At 45.7% G+C, this 26,836-nt stretch overlaps 1 protein-coding gene across 1 annotated transcript in view; it reads left to right on the top strand.

Annotated features, from left to right (window-relative positions):
• LOC100601622 (putative protein ZNF321) overlaps positions 1–26,836 on the top strand; it is a 144,796-nt gene that overhangs the window by 12,941 nt on the left and 105,019 nt on the right. The window contains exon 2 of the mRNA XM_030821259.1: positions 7,683–7,820. Within this exon, the coding sequence (XP_030677119.1) occupies positions 7,761–7,820 (60 nt within the window). The 5' untranslated portion in view covers positions 7,683–7,760. The remainder of the gene's footprint in view (positions 1–7,682; positions 7,821–26,836) is intronic.

Below are 26,836 nucleotides of genomic sequence, written 5' to 3'. Positions count from 1 at the left end.
AATCTATGGAGGCCTTGAGTTTAGAGATGCTATCTCTCGTACTCTTGGCTATGTTTTCTATTTGTCTGGAGAGGTTTCTGAGGGTGACATCATGATAAGTGAACCCTCCCCATGGGGCGAGCATTCCTACGGCTGCTCCCATCCCTGCCAGTATTAGACCCAGAGCTCTTTTCTGTCTGGGTTGGGTGGTGTTATAAATGGTCACACCTATCCCCCGTGGTCCCAAAAGTCCCACAGCACATTCCCCTGTATGTTGGATGTTGTTAATGCAAGTATAGAGGTTTGCCACAGGGGGGGTTGAATAGGTTATCTTAGGACTTCCGTCAAAGGGCAGTTTATTTTTTTGTGGTCCACATAAAAATACATAGCCAGGAGGGGTACAGGCCCACCGGGGGATGTGGCTGTCGAACCACTTGTGTAACTGTGATTTCCACACTGCTGGAATAGATTGATTGCATGTAGGGGATAGAGGCCCTCCCAGGGGAACAGTAGTTTTTGGCCATGTGGGGACAGTGTGTGCCTTGGGAAGCGAATATAGAACCCTCCATGTGATTAGCTCTTGTCCTTCCCAAGCTGCACAGCGGTTTTGGGGTGACTTGTCTCGATAATCGTTCATTTGTTTATGGCTAGCTGGACACCAGTGAGTCAAGTTAGGGTGGCAGCCTGCTGGGGAAAAGCTCATGGGATGGATGGTGGGACTGGGGAATCCCTCCTCAGAGGTGTTCTTCCTGTCACAGTGTCCTTCAGGGCATGGACAACAGGTTTGGTTTAGAGAAGAGCAGTTGTAGAAATAGAAAGAAGTTTTAGAGCTTTGATTGAAAGGTGGAGTGAGATCCAGACAGGGGACTTGGTGCGCTGAGTTAGCAAGCGAAACCTGGAGCGGAACAGATTTATGTTGGCCTTCGGGGATTCCTGAACCAAATGTTAGGTTTAAAGAAAAATTTCTTACCAAAATATATTGGTAAGATGCGGACCTGGTGATGAAGTTGTGACAGATCCAACAGTTGCTTAGATGGTTTCCCGAAGCAATTATTTTGGAAAAATTGACAAGGGAATTTTCACTCCATTGTGCCTGTGAGGGTAGGGGCATGGGAAGGAGGGAAAGATAAAGGAAAAGGAATTTCTCTGTCATAGCTGATTCTCCCTTAAGCTTTGTGAAAGCAAAAGGAAAGTGATGAAAATAGGAGAGACAAATAATGAAATGGTTAGATGGAGTGTTTAGTGAGAAAACAGGCTGTTATCGGGACTTCAGGTGGCATGCAAGTGTGGGTCAAAATCAGGAGAATAACCAATGCCACCGCAACCAAGATTCCCCGTACTGAGACTGACTCTAGTTCTGGGTGAACAGAGAGAAGGCTTTACTTATCTTTTCACTTGAAGTGGAATTTTAAGTTCTCCAGTGGCTCACAAGAATGCTCAGGTGTTGAATTCTGTTGTTCTTCTGTGGTTCTTCGGGACCTTCCTACAGTTTTACTTGGGACTGATGTATCCAACTGGAGATGCCAGAAATGTTGATAGCTGTTAGGGTGGAAAGTGCGACAGTAAAGGGGCCTTTCCATAAGGGAGTTGAGACCCAGATGACCCATCTCTCCAGGTTTTGATCAGGTTTTTTCACCCTGGTTGCTATAATGGGTGTTGATTACTGGACAGGTCAGTGGCAGGCAGTACCTTTTGTCCAAACTCCTGAATGGCTTGTATTTTTTTTTTTTTTTTGAGATGGAGTTTTGCTCTTGTTGCCCAGGCTGGAGTGCAATGGCGCGATCTCGGCTCACCGCAACCTCCGCCTCCCAGGTTCAAGCGATTCTCCTGCCTAAGCCTCTCGAGTAGCTGGGATTACAGGGGACCGCCACCATGCCTAGCTAATTTTTTTGTATTTTTAGTAGAGATGGGGTTTCACCATGTTGGCCAGGCTGGTCTCAAACTCCTGACCATAGGTGATCGGCCCACCTTGGCCTCCCAAAGTGCTAGGATTACAGGCGTGAGCCACTGTACTTGGCTGTTTGTTTGTTTTTTTTTTCTGTTTTCTTTTCTTTTTTTTTTTTTTTTTCTTTTTGAGCCTGTTTTGCAGCCTTTACAAAAATCACGGTTTTCCCATGAGATCATGAGGATTTTTCACATAAGGGACCTCTGACCATTTGTGTTGGCGTTGGCAGTAAAGGTCAAGCTGGAATATGGTATTAACATTTAAGACCCCCACCTTTGGCCCTTCTAGTTCATATTTTGACCAAACTATATTGCAAAGGAAAATCAGTCTCTTTCGTTTTACAATCTGGGGATCAACCTTATCCCAGATTCCAAGGGGATCCAGGAGGGGAATCCTGGGATATAAAGATCTGATTACCTGTCTGAAAGACAAGACAAGGGAGAATGCAGGATAGAGGAAGTGTCCCTTTACCTATTTGGTGACTCATGAAGGTCAGGCATTCCAATCCTTGACCTAAATGAGGTGTCTCATGCCTCTCCCTGCAAGGGTGAAGTGTCCTTCACCTTGGAGCTCTGGAATTAGCCCTACCATGTGCTCTGCTGTTTGCATTCCTTCCTATTGTTTTGCTCAGAAAGATTTCTTAGATTTCCTGGGTCTGATGCCCAGCAGTGATGCCTTCCACTCTTCCGTGTTGGGTAAGGCCGAGTGGAAGAATGTCTGCCATGAGAGTAGTTCTCTTCTCTCATGTCCCAGTGACCTTGGTTCTGCAGGAAGCCCAGTAGTTGTGCCCCTGCTGAATTCTGCAGAGAAGGGACTTCTAAAGTCCTTTTTTTTTTTTTGAGACAGTTTCTCTCTTGTTGCCCAGGCTGGAGTGCAGTGGCACGATCTCAGCTCACTGCAACCTCCGTGTCTGGGGTTCAAGCTATTCTTCTGCCTCAGCCGCCTGAATAGCTCGGATTACAGACCCATGCCACCAGGCCGGGCTAATTTTTTAGTAGAGACAGGGTTCCACCATATTGGCCAGGCTGGTCTCGAACTCCTGACCTCGTGATCTGCCCGCCTCGGCCTCCCAAAGTGCTGGGATTATAGGTGTCAGCCACCATGCCCGGCCGATACGGGGTTTCTCCATGTTGATCAGGCTGGTCTCGAACTCGCGACCTCAGGTGATCCGCCCGCCTTGGCCTCCCAAAGTGCTGGGATTACAAGCGTGAGCCAATGCGCCCGGCCTAGGTCTTCTTAATACATAATGATATTGGGCTAATACTAATGATTACAGGAATGGAAAAGATGTGATATCTTCCCCCACTCTTAAAAGGTTCCTTGGGGATTATACAGAAAAAAATGCTTAAAAAGCATGGAAGCCCCCCTAGGGCTCAGAGTTAGTGAACTGGGCTGTTGATTCTGGTTTTTTAGGTCTGTTATATGATCACATAAACAGCAAGGGGAATGTGAGAAGCATTTTCTATCAGCTTATTCAACAAAAAGCAAAAAGGACCTGAGTACTTCATGGGTCTGTTACAATGGCCTAATGAGGTGGAGAAAGAAGTCCCCTGTGGCCCATTGGAAACCCTGGTTGTACAGAGAAACTAGGAAGTAAGGAAGTGGTCACAGGTGACCTTCTGGAGGAGCCAGGATGTTCTGTTGAGGAGTCACAGAATGAGGCATTCTTGAAGAGTAGGCAGGCGGAGAAGGACCCAATAATAAATGAGGGATTACTTTTTTTTTTTTTGAGACAAGAGTTTCACTCTTGTTGCCCAGGCTGGAGTGCAATGGCGTGATCTTGGCTCACTGCAACGTCCGCCTCCTGGGTTCAAGCGATTCTCCTGCCTCAGCCTCCCAAGTAGCTGGGATTACAAGCGTGCGCCACCACACCTGGCTAATTTTTGTATATTTAGTAGAGATGGGGTTTCACCATGTTGGCCAGGCTGGTCTTGAACTCCTGCCCTCAGGTGATCCACCCCCCTCAACCTCTCAGAGTGCTGGGATTACAGGCGTGAGCCACCGTGCCCGGCCAAAATGAGGGATTTCTTTAAGCAGGCATCCTGCCAGTGCTGGTCCCTCCAGTGAAAAAGGAGGCAAGGGAAAGGACAAAGCCGAGTCTCATTTCTGAGGAAAAAAGTGTAAACATCAGCATAGGCCCTCAAAGGACTCTGGCGCCTGAGTGAAGCAAACGCAGCAGGTCCTGGATGAGCAGGCCCTGCAAGAGGCTTGCACCCACAGGAAGAATTCATGAAATCCCCACAGCAAGGAGAGGGACAGCAAAGAGTAAGCAGAGTGACCTGGGAGATTAATCAGTGGTGGGGGCATATTGTGTTCAGGGGAGTGAACGGCCATGAATGACAAGTATAAGAGCTGACTTAACACAGGATGGTAGTTTTAGTTAAAAGATGTGTGCCAGGCGCGGTGGCTCACGCCTGTAATCCCAGCACTTTGGGAGGCCGAGGTGGGCAGATCACGAGGTCAGGAGTTTGAGACCAGCCTGGCCAATATGGTGATACCCCGTCTATACTAAAAATACAAAAATTAGCCGTGCATGGTGGCACACGCCTGTAGTCCCAGCTGCTTGGGAGGCTGAGGCAGGAGAATCGCTTGAACCCGGGAGGCAGAGGTTGCAGTGAGCTGAGATCACACCACAGCACTCCAGCCTGGGCGACAGAGTGAGACTCTGTCCCAAAAAATAAAAAAAATAAATAAAAAATGAAGCTCCCCAGTCACTGCACAGCCAGGCATATTCCCTGCCACCTTCACAAGCCTCCTGCAGGGAGGGTCACCATGTCTCAGATCTACTCAGTGTGGAGTTTAAAGTCCTCCCTCCTCTGCTGGTCACCCCTCAGGGTGAGCTGAGAAACCAGCCAGCAGGAGCAGAGTGACAGTGGCTGAAGGGAAATGGGACTGGGCAGTTGTTAGTGAACAGAGCCTGAGAGGAAAAACCCCTCCCCTTAAAGCTGCCGGAACTGCATTAGGGCAGGAGGTTCTTCAGTGCAGAAAGAAGCAGAGGTCATCAACCAGAGAATCTGGCACCAGCTTTTTGGCACTTACCCAGATAACCAGGCGAGGTAACCACGTAACCAGGTGAAAACACCAGATGTTACCCAGAGGGGTGTGGAAGTCCTCTGGTTCTCGGTCTTCTTGGATTCAGTCAAGAGATGCGCAGAAAGAGTTAAAGGGTAAATGCCCTTCATTTAAAGAGATGGGAGCTCAGAAAGAAGAGACACCCTGAACGACAGAACGGAGTGGGCTCCTGAAAAGAAGGAGTCTGTCCTTACTAATGCTGGCCTGACCCTTTTAATGAGAACCTGACATGATTATTCATGAAGGGGCCGTGCACAGGCATTATTGGTCAGCATGTTCTGGGAAGTCCTTTGGGCAGGAATGTGCTGTGACTGTCCGGGCACACCTCACAGTCTCCTTAGCATCTCAAGTCTCCACCCAGGGGTGTGGCTTTTATTTTCTTTTTTCTTTTCTTTTTTTGAGATGGAGTCTCCCTCTGTCGCCCAGGCTGGAGTGTAGTGGCGCTATCTCAGCTCACTGCAAGCTCCGCCTCCCGGGTTCACGCCATTCTCCTGCCTCAGCCTCCCGAGTAGCTGGGACTACAGGCGCCCGTCACCGCGCCCGGCTAATTTTTTTTTAGTAGAGACGGGATTTCACCGTGTTAGCCAGGATGGTCTCGATCTCCTGACCTCGTAATCTGCTGGCCTGGGCCTCCCAAAGTAATGGGATTACAGGCATGAGCCACCACGCCCGGCCCTTATTTATTTTTTTCTAAAATCATATTTGAAAAAAGGGGGATGTGTTTCTTAGTATTATAATGAGCAAAAGGCCACTCTAGGATGAATTATTAGAGGAGTGTGCATGCTCCTTAATAGGGAAAATCCCCTAGCTGGGTTATTTCTGGCTAGGGCCTGAGAATTCCCTTCCTGGGCCAGACGAGCCCAGCCACCAGCACAAGTGTAGGCAATGTAGCCACTGTCCTGCTTTTGCTGTCAAAAGGGGATTGTCAGTGGGCTGTGTTTTTTTTTTTTTTTTTCTTGAGATGGAGTCTGGCTCTGTTGCCCAGGCTGGAGTGCAGTGGCACGATCTCGGCTCACTGCAAGCTCCACCTCCCGGGTTCACACCATTCTCCTGCCTCAGCCTCCCAAGTAGCTGGGACTACAGGCGCCCGCCACCAGGCCCGGCTAATTTTTTTTGTATTTTTAGTAGAGCGGGGTTTCACCGTGGTCTCGATCTCCTGACTCGTGATCCCCGCCTCGGCCTCCCAAAGTGCTGGGATTACAGGCGTGAGCCACCGCGCCCGGCCCAGTGGGCTGTATTTCTTAAGATTCCTTTCCCAGGGGCTCCCTTAACTGCTCATGCCTGGCTACCTACCTACTCCAAGCTGGTTTGTTGGCAGAAAGACTTTATTTATTTATTTATTTATTTATTTATTTTTTGAGATGGTGTCTCACTCTGTCACCCAGGCTGGAGTGCAATGGCGTGATCTCGGCTCACTGCAACCTCCAACTCCCTGGTTCAAGTGATTCTCCTGCCTCACCCTCCCGAGTAGCTGGGATTACAGCCACATGCCACCATGCCTAGCTAGTTTTTGTATTTTTAGTAGAGATGGGGTTTCACCACATTAGCCAGGATGGTCTTGATCTCCTGACCTCGTAATCCGCCCGACTCAGCCTCCTAAAGTGATGAGATTACAGGCGTGAGCCACTGCACCTGGCGCTAGAAAGACTTTTAAAGTAGTATCTAGTTCATCCACATTTGTATGTTTCTTCGATTCAATCTGAATGCAAATTTACCTAAAGCTTTTCCCCTGAGATCACAGAGAACAACTTTCTTCACCTTAATTTTGTTTTCAGCTGGGCATGGTGGTGCACACCTGTAATCCCAGCACATTGGGAGGCTGACACAGGCGGATCACTTGAGTTCAGAAGTTTGGGACCAGCCTGGGCAACATGACAAAACCCCATGTCTACAAAAAATACAAAAAAATTAGCTGGGCATAGTGTCGTGACCCTGTAGTCCCAGCTATTGAGGAGGCTGAGCTGGGAGGACGGCTTGAGCCCAGGAGATGGAGGGTACAGTGAGCTGTGATCATGCCACTGCACTCCAGCCTAGGGGACAGAGTGAGACCCTGTCTCAAAAACAAACAAAAAACAAAAAAACCCAATCAAAATAAGTTTATTCTCATTAGGTTATTTCTCTTATCACGAGAGAAAATGTCTCTGAATTACCTTCCTTCATCAGGGCTCAGCTGGTACCAAAAAGGACGTCAAGAAAATTTAGATTGAGGTCAGGAGAGGTGGCTCACGCCTGTAATCCCAGCACTTTGGGACGCCGAGGTGGGCAGATCACGAGGTCAGGAGATCGAGACCATCCTGGCTAACACGATGAAACCCTGTCTCTACTAAATATACAAAAAATTAGCTGGGTGAGGTGGCAGGCGCCTGTAGTCCCAGCTACTCGGGAGGCTGAGGCAGGAGAATGGCGTGAACCCAGGAGGCGGAGCTTGTAGTGAGCCAAGATCGCGCCATTGCACTCCAGCCTGGGCAACACAGCAAGACTCCGTCTCAAAAAAAAAAAAAAGAAAATTTAGATTAATATGAGAATGTGACATGGATCTGACATAGAAATTAGTGTTTTTATTGTCAAATTGTGACCAAAGAATTCATGAAGCTGTGAGAATATGTTTTCCCACGATCAGCAGAAAAATGTATAAGGGAACACTATTTTTCTTAATATGACCCTAGCTTTCTGCTTAATTCGACAGTTACAGAGACCCTTGAAGGTGGAAATGTAAAGCCGTATCTTCCAACAATAACTGATCAGTGTCTTGCCTGTGATAGAAATGAATACCACGCAGCCAAAATGCGCACTGAGGACCCTTCAATGTCATTCAGAAACTGAGGTAAGGAGCAAAGTTTGCTATTGTTCTTGTTACTTTTAATTCTGTTTTTCAAGTAGAACACATGTATTTATTATTTTTAAAAATCTTTGTTTGATGTTATAATATATGGTGACAATGTTGAAGTTTACTGCAACTTCAGCCTGACCAACATGGAGAAACCCCGTCTATACTAAAAATACAAAAATTAGCCGAGCCTACTGGTGCACGCCTGTAGTCTCAGCTACTCGGGAGGCTGAGGCAGGAGAATCGCTTGAACCCTGGAAGTGGAGGTTGTGGTGAGCCGAGATCATGCCACTGCACTCCAGCCTGGGTGACAAAGTGAGACTTTGACTCAAAAAAAAAAAAAGAAAAAGAAAAAGCTTTAGAGCAGAAATGAAAGGAAGGAAAGTACACTTGGAAGAGGGCCAGGTGGACGACTTCAAAGGCAACGTGCAGTTTGACCTTTTGACATAGGGATTTATACGTTGGCATACTTCTGGGGTCTTGCTTCCTTGGGGTGGGCTGTTCTTCCCTTGGGGTGGGCTGTCCACACGCACATGCTTTAGTCCACTCGCCCAGCTCCTGAGATCTCATGGTAAGGGGCTGATCACCAGTTTTAGGTGTTTTCTGTCTATGCCTTTCCCTGGTGCCGGCTGTGACTAATTATTATTTTAGAGAGACAGTTAACAACCACCTGACCATCACCTGATGGTTGCCTGGCTCATTCCTGATCTGTGTGTATGGGGAGGGGGAGCCCTCTCCTTCTCATACCAGGTAAGCTACCTACTGTAACAAAATGCCATTCTTTGGAGTTGCAGATCTTTGAAACATCCTGCCTGACACGTTTGCTCACTCACGCATGCCTTCCCTCAGTCCCTCTCATCTCACTTAGATTCCATCCTGCATGCCCTAGTGACATGAACTTCTGAAGAGGCTCTGCTGGGCATGGTCCTGGGAAGGGCTGACACCCAGACATGGATTGGAGATGGGGTGTGGGCCTTGTGGGTTTCAGTGCTTCCGGGGAGCAGGGATTGTTTAGGGGCCACATTTGGATGTATGCCACCTCTTTGTAGACCAGGATTCAAGCAGTTGCCCATGAAGTCAGGTATTAATATGCACAAGTTCCTGTTGAATGCTTTAAAATGAGAACACTATGGGGAAATCTTTCCTGCCTCATTTTTATTATGTTTGGAACTGAACAAGTGAGTCACTGTGTTTCTGACTTCAAACTCTTAATGACTGGGAATGGAATAGAAAGTTTAGATGGAGACATCAGTGATAGGATTTTTTCATTCCACACATTTTAATAGATGAAGTCAACATAAATGTCAAACAGCAAGAGATACATTAAACTATTTTCAGATAGACCGGAACAGAGATGTTGTATTCCTGGAGGATCCCCTGTGAACCGTGTTTTAGGTGAGAATGGTTATCACTGTGCTCATACAGTGAATCAGAGCTTCTTTGTCATTGGAGAGAATTGAACCATTTTTTTAACCCAATAATTATTAAATATTCTATTTTATTTTGAACATCACATGATGTTTTTATTTATTTATTTATTTTTTGAGACGGAGTCTCGCTCTGTCGCCCAGGCTGGAGTGCAGTGGCGCAATCTCGGCTCACTGCAAGCTCCGCCTCCTGGGTTCACGCCATTCTCCTGCCTCAGCCTCTCCGAGTGGCTGGGACTACAGGCGCCCGCCACCACGCCCAGCTAATTTTTTTGTATTTTTACTAGAGACGGGATTTCACCGTGGTCTCGATCTCCTGACCTCGTGATCTGCCCGCCTCGGCCTCCCGAAGTGCTGGGATTACAAGCGTGAGCCACCGCGCCCGGCACATGATGAATGTTTTATAGTAAAACTCCAAACTTATAGCTTAGGCACTAGGATGTAACACATCCTCTTTTCTGTTCAGCTTCCTTCCTCCTGCTCATCTCAGTGGAGAACCACCATTCTCAGTTCATGGCAAGAGTCAGCACAAGATTTATAGTAACGTATTTATACATTGATACGAGATTTAAAACATGTTTTTCAGTGAATGTTTTATTGTGATATTTTAACCTGCAAGTTTTGCGATTTTGCTTTTGTGTTAGGAAACAGGAGCTCGCTCTTCTACATCCTTGCTGGAGCATTCTCTTTGATGCACAGAAGTTTTTCACTTGGATATAGTTCCATTCATCTGTTTTTGCTTTTCTGCCAGTGCTTTTCATATTGTATCCAAGAAATCATAGCTAAATCTCATGTTCTGATTTTTTTTCTCTTTCTAGTTTAAGTGGTTTTTTAAAATCATGAACAGTATTGGATTTTCTCAAATACTTTTTATGCATCAATTGAGATGATCACGTGATTTTTGTTCTTCACTTTTTCAGTGCGGTGTATTACAGTGACTTTTTTCTGTTTTTTTTTTTTTCTTTTGGTCTAATTTTTAGTCACCTATATGTTCTTCCAGGCTTCAGCTTTAAAAAAAACAAAAAACTTTTTTTCTTGGGGCTGGGCTTGGTGACTCATTATTCCCAGCACTTTGGGAGGCCGAAGTAAGCAGATCACCTGAGGCCGGGAGTTTGAGACCAGCCTGACCAACATGGAGAAACCCCGTCTCTACTAAAAATAAAAAATTAGCCAGGTGTGGTGGTGCATGCCTGTAATCCCAGCTACTTAGGAGGCTGAGGCAGGAGAATCACTTGAACCTGGGAGGCAGAGGTTGTGGTGAGCCGAGATCACGCCACTGCACTCCAACCTGGGCAACAAGGGCGAAACTCCATCTCCAAAAAAAAAAAAAGTTCAGCAGTCAGCCGGGCGCTGTGGCTCACACCTGTAATCCCAGCACTTTGGGAAGCCGCGGCAGGCAGATCACCTGGGGTCAGGAGTTCAAGACCAGCCTTGCCAACATGGTGAAACCCCGTCTCTACTGAAAATACAAAAATTCAGCACTTTGGGAGGCCGAGGTGGGCAGATCACGAGGTCAGGAGCTTGAGACCATCCTGGCTAACATGGTGAAAACCCATCTCTACTAAAAATACAAAAAATTAGCCAGGCGTGGTGGTGGGCACCTGTAGTCCCAGCTACTTGGGACACTGAGGCAGGAGAATGGCGTGAACCCAGGAGGCGGAGCTTGCAGTGAGCCGAGATCACGCCACTGCACTCCAGCCTGAGTGACAGAGCGAGACTCTGTCTCAAAAGAAAAAACAAAAATTAGCTGGGCGTGGTAATGCACGCCTATAATCTCAGCTACTACTACTCGGGAGACCGAGGTGGGAGAATCACAGGAAAGGCAAATCCGTATCTGGCCTAAGTGTCTATTCCAGTAAGGACAAACTGCTGCCCTTTCCATGATGCAAGACCTGCCACCAAGTACCGGCTGATCACTCCCAAGGAATGGTGCCATGTTGAGGGTTCAATGTTGGTCTCTGCTCCTGGCAAATTGGGCACTCAGCGGTGGCCATAGCTAGGTCAGCCTTGGTGAGTGGAAGTCCATGTTGCTGAGCCCATGAGTAACCTCCATCCCTGCCACCATGACCACTTTGTTCATGAGCCCGTTGGGCGATGACAGGAGTGGCTGGGGAAAGAGGCTGAGTGGTATCCACAGAATGAGTTATCCTATCCATTTCATTATTAAAATCCTCCTCTGCTGAGGTCATCCTTTGGTGAACATTCATGTGGAACACAAATATCTTCACTGTTTTTGACCACTCGGGTCCATCCACATTTGGATGGAAAGTCTCCAAATTTTTCTGTCACCAATTTTCCAATCATGCTCCTTCCAAGTCCCTGACCATCCAGCCAAACCATTAGCTACAACTCATGAATCAGTGTATAATCACACATCTGGCCATTTCTCCTTCCAACCGAAGTGCACAACCAGGTGTGCTGCTCAAAGTTCTGCCCACTGGGAAGATTTCCCTTCACCACTATTCTTCAGGGACGTCCTAGAAGGTGCTGCAGCTGTCTACTTTCAGGTGGTACCTGCATATCATGCAGAACCATCTGTAAACTGGGCCCTGGTCTTCTTTTGCTCTGTTAACTGATCATAGGGAAACCCCCGTGAGGATGTTGGTGCAGGCTGAGGGAGAGAAGGCAGGGTGGCAGGAGTAGAGACCATAGGCATTTGAGCCACTGTCTCTTTTTTTTTTTTTTTTTTTGAGATGGAGTCTCATTCTGTCACCCAGGCTGGAATGCAGTGGCACAATCTCGGTTCACTGCAACCTCCACGTCCCGGGTTCAAGCGATTCTCCTGCCTCAGCCTCCTGAGTAGCTGGGATTGAAGGCATGCACCACCACACCTGGCTAATTTTTGTATTTTTAGTAGAGATGGGGTTTTGCCACGTTGACCAAGCTGGTCTCAAACTCCTGACCTCGAGCGATCTGCCCACCTTGGCCTCCCAAAGTGCTGGGATTATAGGTGTGAGCCACCATGCCTGGCCATTTGAGCCACTTTCTCATATAACTTCCTTGTCCCTTCAGGAACTGCTTGAGCCCAATCACATATATACCATTTCCATTTGATGATGGAATGCTGCTGTGCATGCACAGCTTTATGGCTCCATGAATCAGAAAGTACCCAGTTCATGACAGGCAGATCAGGTCTCATCGTAACTTGGTGACCCATAGTCAAATGTTCAGTTTCTACCAAGGCCCAGCAACAGGCTGGGAGCTCTTTCAAAAGGTGAGTAGTTATCTGCAGAGGATGGTAGGGCCTTGCTCCAAAATCCCAGAGGCCCTACTATGATTCACCTTTAGGGGCCTGCCAAAGGCTCCAGACAGCATGTCTATCTGCCACTGCCACTTCAAGTACCATTGGATCTGCTGGGTCATATGGCCCAGTGGCAGAGCAGCTTGCACAACAGCTTGGACCTGCTGTGGAGTCTTCTGTTCTGGACCACACTCAAAATTGGCAGCCTTTTGGGTCACTTGATAAATGGACCGGAGTAACACACCCAAATGAGGAATGCGTTGTCTCCAAATCCAAACAGGCCCGCTAGGCATTATGCCTTTCTTTGTTGTAGGAAGGGCCAAATGCAGCAACTTATCGTTCACCTTAGAAGAAAGATCTTGGCCGGACGCAGTGGCTCACACCTGTAATCCTAGCACTTTGGGAGGCTGAGGCAGGTGGATCACCTGAGGTCAGGAGTTCAAGGCCAGCCTGACCAACATGGTGAAACCCCGTCTGTACTAAAAATACAAAAAGTTAGCCGGGCATGGTGGCGAATGAGTGTAATCCCAGCTACTTAGGAGGCTGAGGCAGGAGAATTGCTTGAACCTGGGAGGCAGAGGTTTCAGTGAGCCAAGATCGAGTCATTGCACTCCAGCCTGGGCAACAAGAGCAAAACTTCATTTAAAAAAAAAAAAAAAAAGAAAAAAAATCTTGACTGGCCCCACACCACCGGACCCCTAGAAATTTCACTGAGGCAAAAGGATCCTGAATTTTACCCCGATTTATTTCTCATCCCCTGGCATACAAATGTCTCACCAATAAATTCAGTGTGGTTGCTACTTGTGGCTCACTGGGTCCGCTCAGCATAACGTCATCAATGTAAAGGAGCAGTGTGATACCTTACGAAAGCGAACTGATCAACATCTCTGTGAACAAGGTTATGACATAAAGCTGGAGAGCCCATATTCCTCCAAGGCACGACAGGGAAGGTCTATTGCTGGTCTTGCCAGCTGAAGGCAGATTCCTTCTGGTGGGCCTTATGGACAGGAATGGAAGGAAAAAAAAAGCATTTAGCCAAATCAGTGGCTGCATACCAGTTACCGGGAGATGTGGTAATTTGCTCAAGCAATTAAACCACATCTGGCACAGCAGCTGCCATTGGAGGCACCACTTGGTTGAGCTTATGATAATCCACTGTCATTCTCCAAGATCCACCTGTCTTCTGCGCAGGCTAAATAAGAGAGCTGAATGGAGATGTGGTGGGAATCACCACCCCTGGATCTTTCAAGTCCAGAGACGTGATGTTGTTGTTTCTGTTTGTTTTTGAGATAGAGTCTTGCTTTATCGCCCAGGCTGGAGTGCAGTGGCGCGATCTCGGCTCACTGCAACGTCCGCCTCCCGGGTTCAAGCGATTCTTCTGCCTCAGCCTCCCAAGTAGTTGGGACTACAGATGCGTGCCACCACGCCCAGCTAATTTTTGTGGGTTTTTTTTGTCTTTTTTTTTTTTTTTTTTTGAGACAGAATCTTGCTCTGTCGCCCAGGCTGGAATGCAGTGGTGCTGTCTCAGCTCACTCCAACCATCACCTCCCAGATTCAAGCAATTCTCCTGCCTCTGCCTCTTGAGTAGCTGGGATTACAGGCACATGACACTGAGCCCGGCTAATTTTTGTATTTTTAGTAGAGATGGGGTTTTACCATGTTGGCCAGGCTGGTCTGGAACTTCTGATCTCGTGATCTGACCACCTCGGCCTCCCAAAGTGCTGGGATTACATGCGTGAGCCACCACACCCAGCCTGTATTTTTATATTTTTAGTAGATACGGAGTTTCACCATATTGGTCAGGCTGGTCTTGAACTCCTGACCTTGTGATCCACCAGCCTCAGCCTCCCAAAGTGCTGGGATTACAGGTGTGAGCCACCGTACCTGGCCTGTGATATTTTTTATTTGCAATTTTTCTAGTTGGAGGCAGCTCTAGTGGCTTCCGTTTGGCCTTTCCCACCATAATAGCCCTCACTTTACTAGTCAGCAAGCTAATGCGGGGATTCTGCCTGCTGCTAAGTATGTCTATTCCATTTATGCATTTTGGCACCGGGGAAATAACCACAGGATGAGTCTGGGGACACGCTGGACTCACTGTAAATCAGACCTGAGCTAAAACTCCATTAATTATCTGATCTCCCATAAACCCCTACTCTAACTGAGGACCAAAATGATGTTTGGGGTCCCCTGGAATCAATGTTAGCTCAGAGCTGGGTCCGCTAGTCCCCAAAAGGTCTGATCATTCCACTTTCCCCAATGCACATTTACCCTGGTAAAAGGCCAGAGGTCTCCTTGGAAAAGGATGGGAGAAAGATTAACAGTATAAATTGTCGTGCAGTGAGATCCTTTCTTAAGGAAATCCAGCTTCCCTTTCATTCAAGGGGTCCTGGGTCTGTAAACTGGCTCAAGTCTGGAAATTGATTGAGGGGCCATAAGTCTCACTAGTTGGCCTCTACCTCCTTAAGATCCAGTTATTCCCACTGCATTTACGTTTTTTAATTGAGCGACTGGTTCCCACTGTAAGATCTGGCATACAGAGAAGATCAATCACAGAGCTCTCCAAGGATGCAGGTGCTCCCTTCACAAATCTATTTCACAAGTGAGGACTAAGCTCTGATTTTTTTTTTTGAAATGGAGTCTTGCTCAGTTGCCCAGGCTGGAGTGCAGTGGCACGATCTCAGCTCACTGCAAACTCCACCTCCCGGGTTCAAGCGATTCTCCTGCCCCAGCCTCCTGAGTAGCTGGAATTACAGGCGTGTGCCACCAAGCCTGGCTAATTTTTGTATTTTTAGTGGAGATGGGGTTTCACCATGGTGGTCAGGCTGCTCTTGAACTCCTGACCTTGTGATCCGCCCACCTCAGCCTCCCAAAGTGCTGGGATTATAGGCATGAGCCACCGCGCCTGGCCCACAATCCTTTATCTTTAACCTGAACATTCCTTTCTATCGATCCCAGGTCTACGGATAACCTCAACCAATTGTCAACCAGAAAGTGTTTAAATTTACCTTTAGCCTGGAAGCCCCCTGCTTTGTGTTGTCCCACCTTACTAAACCAAACCAATGTATTTCTTAGATGTATTTGATTGATGTCTTATGCCTTCCTAAAATAAAACCAAGCTGTACCCCAACCACCTTGGGCACATGTTCTCAGGACCTCTTGAGGGCTGCGTCACAGGCCATGGTCACTCAGATTTGGCTCAGAATACATCTTTTCAAATATTTTTGAAAGAGTTTGACTGTCTTCGTCAACACACGGTATTGGTAAAGAGTATGTCTTCTGGACCCTCCTAATTGGGACGAGTAGGTCTAAATTGACTAATCCACTCTAGCATTCCAATCTCCGTAAGCCTTAGGATCCCATCCTCTTCATTAAACCAAGGGAGATCAGGCATTTCCAGCTCACTCTCAGTAAGCCAGCTTTCAATCCATGTTTCAGTTAACCAAGCAAATAAAATATTAGAACCTTTTTTTTTTTAACTCCCTGAGCTGCAACTTTTAATACAGAATCTCTGCTTAGTAGGCCCATATCAATAAATTCAGCCTGAGCCAAGTTTGTGTTCCTTCTAACATTACCCCACATCCTGAATATCCATTCCCATACCTGTTCTCCAGCTTACATAAATTAGAAAACTCGGCCGGGCGCGGTGGCTCACGCTTGTAATCCCAGCACTTTGGGAGGCCAAGGCGGGCGGATCACGAGGTCAGGAGATCGAGACCACGGTGAAACCCCGTCTCTACTAAAAATACAAAAAAATTAGCTGGGCGTGGTGGCGGGCGCCTGTAGTCCCAGCCACTTGGAGAGGCTGAGGCAGGAGAATTGCTTGAACCCGGGAGGCGGAGCTTGCAGTGTGCCGAGATTGTGTCACTGCACTCCAGCCTGGGCCACAGAGCGAGACTCTGTCTCAAAAAAAAAAAAAAGAAAACTCAAGCAGTTCTTCTGGAGTGTAGCACACTTGCACGTGGGTCACACCCTGAACCTCACCTCTAGGAACCTGCTGGGAGTTGAGTCTAGTGACAGGTCTAGAAGCAAAGAGTGTGGGTCCTGAGGAGAATCAGTATAGTGTTGCCTGGCACCTGTCCCAGGGTAGACCCTTGCCATTGCCTCAGCCAGTGCAGGGTTAATCTCCTCAGACAAAGGTGGAAAGACTGATGGCAGCCTGGGTGAGGAAGGGGAAGTTGCCACCACTGAGGGTAGGGAGGCTGTCTCCTCTGGCAAAAAAAATAAATAAATCCGAATTTAGAGGCTCAGTACCCCCAGCTTCCTCAGGGTCCTTCCTCACATCCTCATTCCAAGTTACAGGTTCTCATTATTTTCCAATCAACGGCCTCACTTGGACAGTAGACACCTGACAAGGCTGACGTTCACATTTCATTGCAGGTCATCCACTTGCACTGTATGAGCTTGTGTCTGATTTTCCCCAATTTCAGCCCTTTGTCTAAAGGAGATTCGACTCCCACCCAGGGCAATCTTAGATTTGAGGCTAAATATGCACTTCTGGTGCTGGGAGATGGAATCCCTGAGCTCGTTTTTTTTTCTTTCATCTATTTGTCCAGCAAACATATGAGCAATCAACCAACTTCATTATATTCCTTGATTCTCAATATATGGTCAAAGGTATTATGTACAGAGTTACTAAACGCCTTACCTCTCAGGTGTGGTGAATCAGATGTATCAAATGCATTTATTTTGCATAACTATTAAACAGTTTATGCCAATAACTACCAGTGTTCTCCATACTATTCAAAGTAGAGTCCTTGGCATTTTGGGGTCTAATCAGATTAAACAGCCAACTCTAGAGACCCCAAAACCAACGAAAGAAACATATCCTTAAAATTCTGTTCCTCTTGAACCACTCCCGATACCAAAATCTGTATTGGGGTTCTCCAGAGGGACAGAACTAATAGGATATATGTATATAAGAAAGGGAGTTTATTAAGGAGGATTGGCCTACACGATCACAAGGCCAAGTTCCACAATAGTCTGTCTGCACGCTGAGGAAGAAAGAAGCCAGTGGTGGCCCAGTCCAAGTTCAAATGCCTCAAAAGTAAGGATGCCAACAATGCAGCCTTCAGTCTGTGGCCAAAGGCCCGAGAGCACCTGGCAAACCACTGTAAGGCCAAGAGTCCAAAGGCTGAAGAACCTGAAGTCTAACGTCCAAAGGCAGGACACATGGAAGGAAGCATCCGGTGTGGGAGAAAGATGAAAGCCAGAAGACTCAGCAGCCCAGCTTATCTCACCTTCTGGGTGCTTTGTTCTAGCCTTACTGGCAGCCGACTGGATGGTGCTGACCCACATTGAGGGTGGGTCTTCCTAGCCCAGTCCATTGAGTCAAATGTCAGTCTCCTCTGACGACACCCTCAGACATACCCAGAAACAATACTTTACCAGCCATCTAGGCATCCTTCAATCAAGTTGAAACCTAATATGAACCATCACATAGACCTTTATCAAATGCACAGTTTGCAAAAATCTTCTCCCGTTCAGTAGGTTGTCTGTTTACCCTGTTGTTAGTTTCTTTTGCTTTTCCCCAAATTTCAGGGGCTTAGCTCTGTTGCCTTAGGAGTGAGTTCTTGAGTGAGTTTACCTAAGATCCAGTTGTTTTTAATGTGTACAAAAGGCCCTAAGTTTAACTAGATCCCATTTGTCAATTTTTGATTTTGTTTCTATTGCATTTGGTGTCTTTGTCATAAAATCTTTGTTCCTATGTCCAGGATGGTGTTGCCCAAGTTGTCCTCTGGAGTGCTTATAATTTTGGGTTTTACATTTAAATCTTTAATACATCTTGAGTTGATTTTTGTATGTGGTGTAAGGCAGGGGTCTAGCTTCAATTTTCTGCATATAGCATCATTTCTTGAATAGGGACTCTTTTCTCCATTGCTTGTTTTCATCAGCTTTTTCCATGGTCAGATGGTCGTAGGTGTGTGGCCTTATACGTGGGCTCTCCATTCTGTTCCATTAGTCTATGTGTCTGTTTTTGTACCAGTGCCATGATGTTTTGGTTACTGTAGCCCTGCAGTATAGTTCAAAGTGGGGTAACATGATGCCTTCAGCTTGGTTCTTTTTGCTTAGGATTACCTTTAGGATTATCTTAGCTATTCAGGATCTCTTTCTGGGTCCATATGATTTTTTTTTTTTTTTTGAGATGGAGTCTCACACTGTCACCCAGGGTGGAGTGCAGTGACGTGATCTCGGCTCACTGCAACCTCCACCTCCCAGGTTCAAGTGATTCTTCTGCCTCAGCCTCCCAAGTAGCTGGGATTACAGGCACCCACCACCAGGCCTGGCTACTTTTTTTTTTGTATTTTTAGTAGAGACGGGGTTTCACCATGTTGGCCAGGCTGGTCTTGAACTCCTGACCTCATGATCCACCCGTCTTGGCCTCCCGAAGTGCTGGGATTACAGGCATGAGCCACCGTGCCTGGCTAGATAAACATTTTGATGTGCTGCTGGATTTGGTTTGCTGGTATTTTGTGGAGTATTTTTACATCAATGTTCATCAAGGATATTAGCTTGAAGTGGTTTTTTGTTTGTTTGTTTATTTTTTGTTTTTTTAAAATCTCTGCCAGGTTTTGGCATCAGGATAATGCTAGCTGGCCTCCTAGAATGAATTAGGGAGGAGTCCCTCCTCCTCAATGTTTTTCAGATAGTTTCAGCAGGAATGATACCAGCTCTTTATAGCTCTGGTAGAATTCAGTTGTAAATATCTCTGGTCCTGGGCTTTTTTTAGTTGGTAGGCTATTTATTACTGATTCAATTTCAGAGCTCATTATTGGTCTGTTCATGGATTCAGTCTCTTCCTGGTTCAGTCTTGGGAGGGTGTATGTGTCCAATAATTTTTCATTACTTCTAGATTTTCTAGTTTATGTGCAAAGACGTGTTCATAATATTCTCAGATAATTTTTTGTATTACTGTGGGCCAGTGGTCACATCCCCCTTGTTGTTTCTGATTGTGTTTATCTGAATCTCCTCTTTTCTTCTTTGTTAGTCTAGCTAGTGGTTTATCTGTTTTATTAATTTTTTCAAAAACAACCTTCTGGATTTGTTGACCTTTTGAATTTTTTTGTGTGTGTCTTAATCTCCTCCAGTTCAGCTCTGATTTTGGTTATTTCTTGTCTTCTGCTAACATTGGGATGTGTTTACTTTTGATTCTCTAGTTCTGTTAGTTGGGATATTAGCTTGTTAATTGGAGATCTTTTTAACTTTTTGATGTGGGCATTTAGTGCTGTGAATTTTCCTCTTAACACTTCTTAGCTGTGTCCCAGAGATTCTGGTATTTTGTATCATTGTTCCCATTAGTTTCAAAGAACTTCTTGATTTCCGCCTTAATTTTATTATTTACCCAAAAGTCATTCAGGAGCTGATTATTCAATTTCCACATAATTGTGTGGTTTTGAGTAAATTTCTTGGTCTAAATTTCTAATTTGAATGGAATGTGTCCAAGAGATTGTTATAACATCAGTTATTTTGCCTTTGCTGAGGAGGGTTTTACTTCCAATTATGTGATTGATTTAAGAGCATGTGCCATATGGCAAGGAGAACAATGTATATTTTGTTGTTTTGGAGTAAAGAGTTCTATAGATATCTATCAGGTCCATTTGATTCAGTACTGAGTTCACGTCCTCAATATATTTGTTAATTTTCTATCTCAGTGATCTAATATTGTCAATGGGGTGTTAAAGTTTCCCACTATTATTGTATGGGAGTTGAAATCAATTTGAAGGTCTCTAAGAACTTGCTTTATGCATTTCAGTGCTCCTCTGTTGGGTGCATATATATTTAGGATAGCTAGGTCTTCTTGTTGAATTGAACCCCTTATCCTTATGTAATGCCTTTGTTTGTCTTCTTTGATTCTTGTTAGTTTAAAGTTTTGTCAGGGGCTGGGCATGGTGGCTCACTCCTGTAATCCCAGCAGTTTGGGGGGCCAAGGCAGGTGGATCACTTGAGGTCAGGAGTTCAAGACCAGCCTGGCTAACATGGTGAAACCCCATCTGTACTAAAAATATAAAAAATTAGCCAGGTTTGGTGGCAGGTACCTGTAGTCCTAGCTGCTCAGGAGGCTGAAATGGGAATCACTTGAACCCAGGAGGTGGACATTGCAGTGAGCCAGGAATGTGCCACTGCACTCCAGAGCAAGACTCTATCTCAGAAAATAAATAAATAAATAAATAAATAAATAAATAAATAAATCCATTTTATCAGAAAGTAGGATTGCAATCCCTGCTGTTTTCCATTTGCTTGGTAGATTTTTCTTCATGCCTCTATTTTGAGCCTATATATGTCATTGCATATGAAATGGATCTCTTGAAAACAGCATACCAGTAGGTCTTGGTTCTTTTTTTTTTTTCTTTTTTGAGACGGAGTCTCACTCTGTCGCCCAGGCTGGAGTGCAGTGGCACCATCTTGGCTCACTGCAAGCTCTGCCTCCCGGGTTCATGCCATTCTCCTGCCTCAGCCTCCTGAGTAGCTGGGACTACAGGCGCCCGCCACCACACCCGGCTAATTTTTTGTATTTTTAGTAGAGACGGGGTTTCACCATGTTGGCCAGGATGGTCTTGATCTCCTGACCTCGTGATCCACCCGCCTCGGCCTCCCAAAGTGCTGGGATTACAGGCCTGAGCCACCACGCCCAGCCTCGGTCTTGGTTCTTTATCCACCTTCCCACACCATGTCTCTTAATTGTGCATTTAGCATATTTACATTTAAGGTTAGTACAGATGTGTGTGGATTTGGTCCTGTCATCACAATGATAGCTGGTATAGTGTCAGTGATTTGTGTCCTTTGGTGTATTTTTGTAGTGGCTGGTAATAGTCTTTTTTTTTTTTTTTTTTTTTTTTTTCCATAGTTAGTGCTTCCTTTAGGAACTCCTGTAAGGCAGGTGTGGTAGTAATGAATTCCCACAGTATTTGCTTGTTTGAAAGGATCTTTTTTCTCCCTCACTTATGAAGCTTAGTTTGGTTGGATATGAAGTTGTGGGTTAAAATTTCTTTGTTTTGGCTGGGCACGGTGGCCCATGCCTGTAATCCCAGCACTTTGGCAGGCCAAGGCAGGTGGGTCACCTAAGGTCGGAAGTTCGAGACCAGCCTGACCAACATGGAGAAACCCCGTCTCTACTAAAAATACAAAATTAGCCGGGCATGGTGGTGCATGCCTGTAATCGCAGCTACTCCAGAGGCTAAGGCAGGAGAATGGCTTGAACCTAGGAGACAGAGGTTGCAGTGAGCTGAGATCCCACCATTGCACTCTAGCCTAGGCAACAAAAGCGAAACTCTGTCTCAAAAAAAAAAAAATTCTTTGTTTAAGAATATTGAATAATGGCCTTTAGCCTTTTCTGGCTCGTAGGGTTTTTGCTGAGAGATCCACTGTTAATCTGATAAGCTTCCATTTGTAACTGGCCCAACCTTTTTCTCTAACTTCCTTTTTTTCCTTTCATTTCAGCCTTGCAGAGTCTGATGGTTATAAGTCTTGATGATAATATTCTTGCAAAGTATTTCACTGGGGTTCTCTGCATTTTCTGAATTTGAATGTTGTCCCCTATAGCTAGGTTGGGGAATTTCTCATGATTGGTATACTAAAATATGTTTTCCAAGTTGGTTTCACTCTCCCCATCACTATCAGGGATACCAGTGAGTCATGGATTTGGTTTCTTTACATAATGTCATATTTCTTGGAGGTTTTGTTCATTCCTTTTCCTCCTTTATTCTTTTTATTTTTATTTATTTATTTATTTTTTGAGGTGGAGTCTCAACCTATCGCACAGGCTGGAGTGCAGTGGCACGATCTAACTTCACTGCAAGCTCCATCTTCTGGTTTCAAGTTATTCTTTTGCCTCAGCCTCCCAAGTAGCTGGGATTACAGGCACCTACCACCATGCCTGGCTAATTTTTGTCTTTTTAGTAGAGACGGGGTTTCACTATGTTGGCCAGGCTGGTGTTGAACTCCTGACCTTGTGATCCACCCCCGTCGGCTTCCCAAAATGCTGGGATTACAGGAGCCACCATGCCTGGCCTGGTTATATTCTTCTTCTTCTTCTTCTTTTTTTTTTTTTGAGATGGAGTTCTGCTCTTGTTGCCCAGGCTGGGGTGCAATGGCACAATCTCGGCTCACTGCAACCTCCACTTCCAGGGTTCAAGCAATTCTCCTGCCTCAGCCTCCCCAGTAGCTGGAATGACAGGTGTGCACCACCATGGCTGGCTAATTTTTTGTATTTTTAGTAGAGACGGGGTTTCTCCGTGTTGGTCAGGCTGATCTCGAACTCCCGACCTCAGGTGAGCTGCCCGTCTCAGCCTCCCAAAGTGCTGGGATTACAGGCATGAGCCACCACGCCCAGCCTATTCTTCTTCATTTTTATTTATTTATTTATTTTGAGATGGAGTCTCCATCTATCACCCACGCTGGAGTGCAGTGGCGCAATTTTTACTAGAGGTGGGGTTTTGCCATGTTGCCTAGGCTGGTTTTGAACTCCTGACCTCAGGTGATCCAGCTGCCTCAGCCTCCCAAAGTGCTGGGATTACAGGTGTGAGCCACTGCACCTGGCCTATTCTACCTGTATGGTTATATTCAAATAGACTTTTATTTTTATTATTTATTATTATTATTTTTTGAGATGGGGTCTCACTCTGTCACGCAGGCTGGAGTGTGGTGGGGCGATCTCGGCTCACTGCAACCTCTGCCTCCTGTGCTCAAGCGATTCTCCTGCCTCAGCCTCCTGAGTAGCTGAGATTACAGGTGCACACCACCACACCTGGCTAATTTTTGTATATTTTTAGTAGAGACAGGGTTTTATCATATTGGCCAGGCCGATCTCGAACTCCTGACCTTCTGATCCTCCCTTCTCAGCCTCCCAAAGTGCTGAGATCACAGGCGTGAGCCACCATGCCAGGCCTGGACTTTTATTTTTATAAGCGATAAAGTATTTTATTTTAATTTAATTTAAGTTCCGGGATACATCTGCAGGACATGCAATTTGTCGTATATGTAAACGTGTGCCATGGTGGTTTGCTGCACCTATCAACCCAACCCCTGGGTGTTAAGCCCCACATGCATTAGCTATTTATCCTGGTGCTCTCCCTGTTTCCATCCCTCCAATGTGCCCTGGTGTGTGTTGTTTCCATCTCTGGGCCTGTGTTCTCATTGTTTAGCTCCCACTTATGTGAGAACATGCAATGTTTTGTTTTCTGTTCCTGTGTTAGTTTGCTGAAGGTAATGGCTTCCAGCTTCATCCATATACCTGAAAAGGACATGATCTCATTCCTTTTATGGCTGCATAGTATTCCGTGGTGTATATATACTACATTTTCTTTATCTAATCCATTATTGATGGGCATTTGGGTTGATTCCATATCTTTGCTATTGTGAATAGTGCTGCTCAATTGCACTTTTAATAGCTATATCTCTAATCTATGATGATTAAAGTAAACGAATGAAAAATCCATTCTATGTAATTTCTACTTATTTCAAAGCTGAAAATAATAATGAATTATTAATTCTACACCTACTTACATAAAATTACTTAATATTTTAATTAGTATTGCTATTAATATTTATGGTTCTGGAGAAGAAGCTCGGTCTGTGTAAGTTATAATACAAGAGAGTGGTCTCCTCTATTTCTTTTTTTTTTTTTTTGTGACAGAATCTCGCTCTGTCACCCGGGCTGGAGTGCAGTGGCGCAATCTCGGCTCACTGCAAGCTCTGCCTCCCAGGTTCACACCATTCTCCTGCCTCAGCTTCCTGGGTAGCTGGGACTACAGGTGCCCGCCACCACACCCGGCTAATTTTTTTGTATTTTTAGTAGAGACGGGGTTTCACCATGATAGCCAGGATGGTCTCAATTCCCTGACCTCGTGATCCGCCCGCCTCGGCCTCCCAAAGTGGTGGGATAACAGGTGTGAGCCACTGCTTTTTCTGTTTTTTTTGTTTGTTTGTTTTGTTTTGTTTTTTTGAAATGGAGTTTTGCCCTGTCGCCCAGGTTGGAGTTCAGTGGTGCAATCTTGACTCACTGCAACCTCCGCCTCCTGGGTTTAAGCAACTCCCTGCTCAGCCTCCAAAGTAGCTGGGATTACAGTCGCCCACCACCATGCCCAGCTGATTTTTGTATTTTTTAGTAGAAATGGGGTTTCACCATCTTGGCCAGGCTGGTCTTGAACTCCTGACCTCGTGATTCACCCGCCTCTGCCTCCCAAAGTGCTGGGATTACAGGCATGAGCCACCACGCCCGGCCCATGAGTGGTCTCTATTTCATATTGTGGTAAGTGTCCACAGTAGATGAGTAAGGAAATTTAGTAAATATCATGCAAAAACAGTCAGTTTACATGTTTCTGAGAAGATTAAGGAATTCTGTATTCCTCATCTACCAGGCAGTGCAAAGACTAGATTCTGTGGCATCATCTTTCATGAGAAAATAGAAGCTGACAGCTTCAAAACATGTGTTGGTTAAGGTAGAGGCATTCACCACCCAACAACTGGGATTCTTGTGGGGAGTGTGTGTGTGTGTGTGTGTGTGTGTGCACATGCATGTGTGTGTGTGTGGAGAGGATTTTTGGGTCAACAGAAAATTATTTGGCTTTTAATTATATTTTCCCACTATTTTAAAAATGAAGTAAAGAGCATTTCTTATATGATTTTTTTTGTATAATTGAGTGTAGTTTGTATTTACTAGTTTTGATACACTAAATCCTTTACACACCTTTTGTTACTGGGAGGGGTGTGAAAGTTCTTCAGTTCTTGGGCTTAGTGACGTAAAGAATTCAGTCAGGAGACACACGGAGTTAAAGGGCTAAGTAACCTTCATTTAAACAGACAGGAGATCAAGAAGAGACAGAACTGGCTGCTTGGGAGAGTGAGCCAACACTAGTGCCTTAGAGGGAGTTTTAATGGGAGCTTTAACCTATACAAACAGTGCACCCTGAAAGATGAAACAGGGTAAGCTGCTCAAAAGAATGAATCTGCCATTACTAATACTGGGAAGACCCTTTTTATGAGAATCTTCCATAATTATTCATGAAAGTACTATGCAGGGCTGTTATTAGTTAGCATGTTTTGGAAAGCCCTCTGGGCACATAAGCACTGAGTGTACATGCTAGTATACATGTGACCTGACTCATTAGCATCTAAAATCTACAGACGGGGTGTTTTTTAGTATTATAATGAGCAAAAGACTGTATTAGGGTGAATTATTAGAGAAGTACACATGCTCCTTAGTGGGCAATAGCTCCTACCTCGGTAACCTCTGGCTGGGCTGGTAAGTTTCCTTCAGGACCAAACAAGCCCAGCTGCAAGGCCAGATGTAGCCGATGCAGCCACTGTCCTCTTTTTGCTGACTCAGCGTGCACCATCTCCAAGGAGGCCATCAGTGGGCTGCGTTTCTAAAGATTCCTTTCCCAGGGGCTCTCCTGCCTGCTCATGTCTGGCTACCTGCCTGCACTAACATTTTCCCCGCTCAAGAGATGGAGACCCTGAAAAGCTTTGGGTGTAAGGACGTCGTGGGTCTTCTGTAACTACTTCCTGCTGACATGGGACTAAGAAATCATCAGGGTCTCCCTCTCTTGCTCTCTGTCAAGGAAGGAGCCCCTCTGTAGTCTCCTGGAATCATTGCCCACCGACCTCCAAGAGAGAGATGTGCTTGTAGGTGCTGGGGACTCCAGGGATGATTCGCTGATGTTTTTCCATTTTTACGAGCTGTATGTGAAATTGCTGTATCCTGGAAGAGACACATTTAATCAGTAAATTAAAGCGACAAGGGACAAAGAGGAGAAGGAGGAGTATAAATGTAGCTCATCAGAGTAAGGAAACGAACCATTTGAGAGAGGGGAGAGCAGACTACACAGCCTTTCAAATGGTCCCTGCTGAAACACCTCCTGTTCTAAAGTCAAGGAGCCATGTAGCATGGTCATAGACCCTTTTTATACCCTCCTCTGTTTGCCCACTGTAATTGACATAAGTGCAGCAGGACTTACTGATCACCACACCAACCCACCCTGTTCCGCTAAAAGGTAATCTAAGGCCAATCTGTTGTCCATGACCATGTTTGCTAGAGGGTGGAGGGAGACCTTGAGTTTAGACATGATATTTCCGATATCCTTAGCCAAGTTTCCTATTTGTGTGGAGAGATTTCCAAGGGTGACTTCATGATCAGTGAACCCTCCCCATGGAATGATAATTCCTATGGCCACTTCTATTTCTGCCAATATTAGACCCAGAGCTCCTTTCTGTCTTGGTTCGGTGGTGTTATAAATGGTTACACCTATTCCTCATGATTTCAAAAGTCCCACAACACATTCCTTCGTATGTTGGATACAAGTAGAAAGGCTTGCAAGAGGGGGGGTTAAATAAGTTCTCTTAGGACTTCC

The sequence above is a fragment of the Nomascus leucogenys genome, chromosome 10 (assembly GCF_006542625.1).
Source record: "Nomascus leucogenys isolate Asia chromosome 10, Asia_NLE_v1, whole genome shotgun sequence".
Lineage (NCBI taxonomy): Eukaryota > Metazoa > Chordata > Mammalia > Primates > Hylobatidae > Nomascus > Nomascus leucogenys.
The sequence above is the reverse complement of the archived record's forward strand: the minus strand, read 5'-3'. Positions and strand labels throughout refer to the sequence as shown.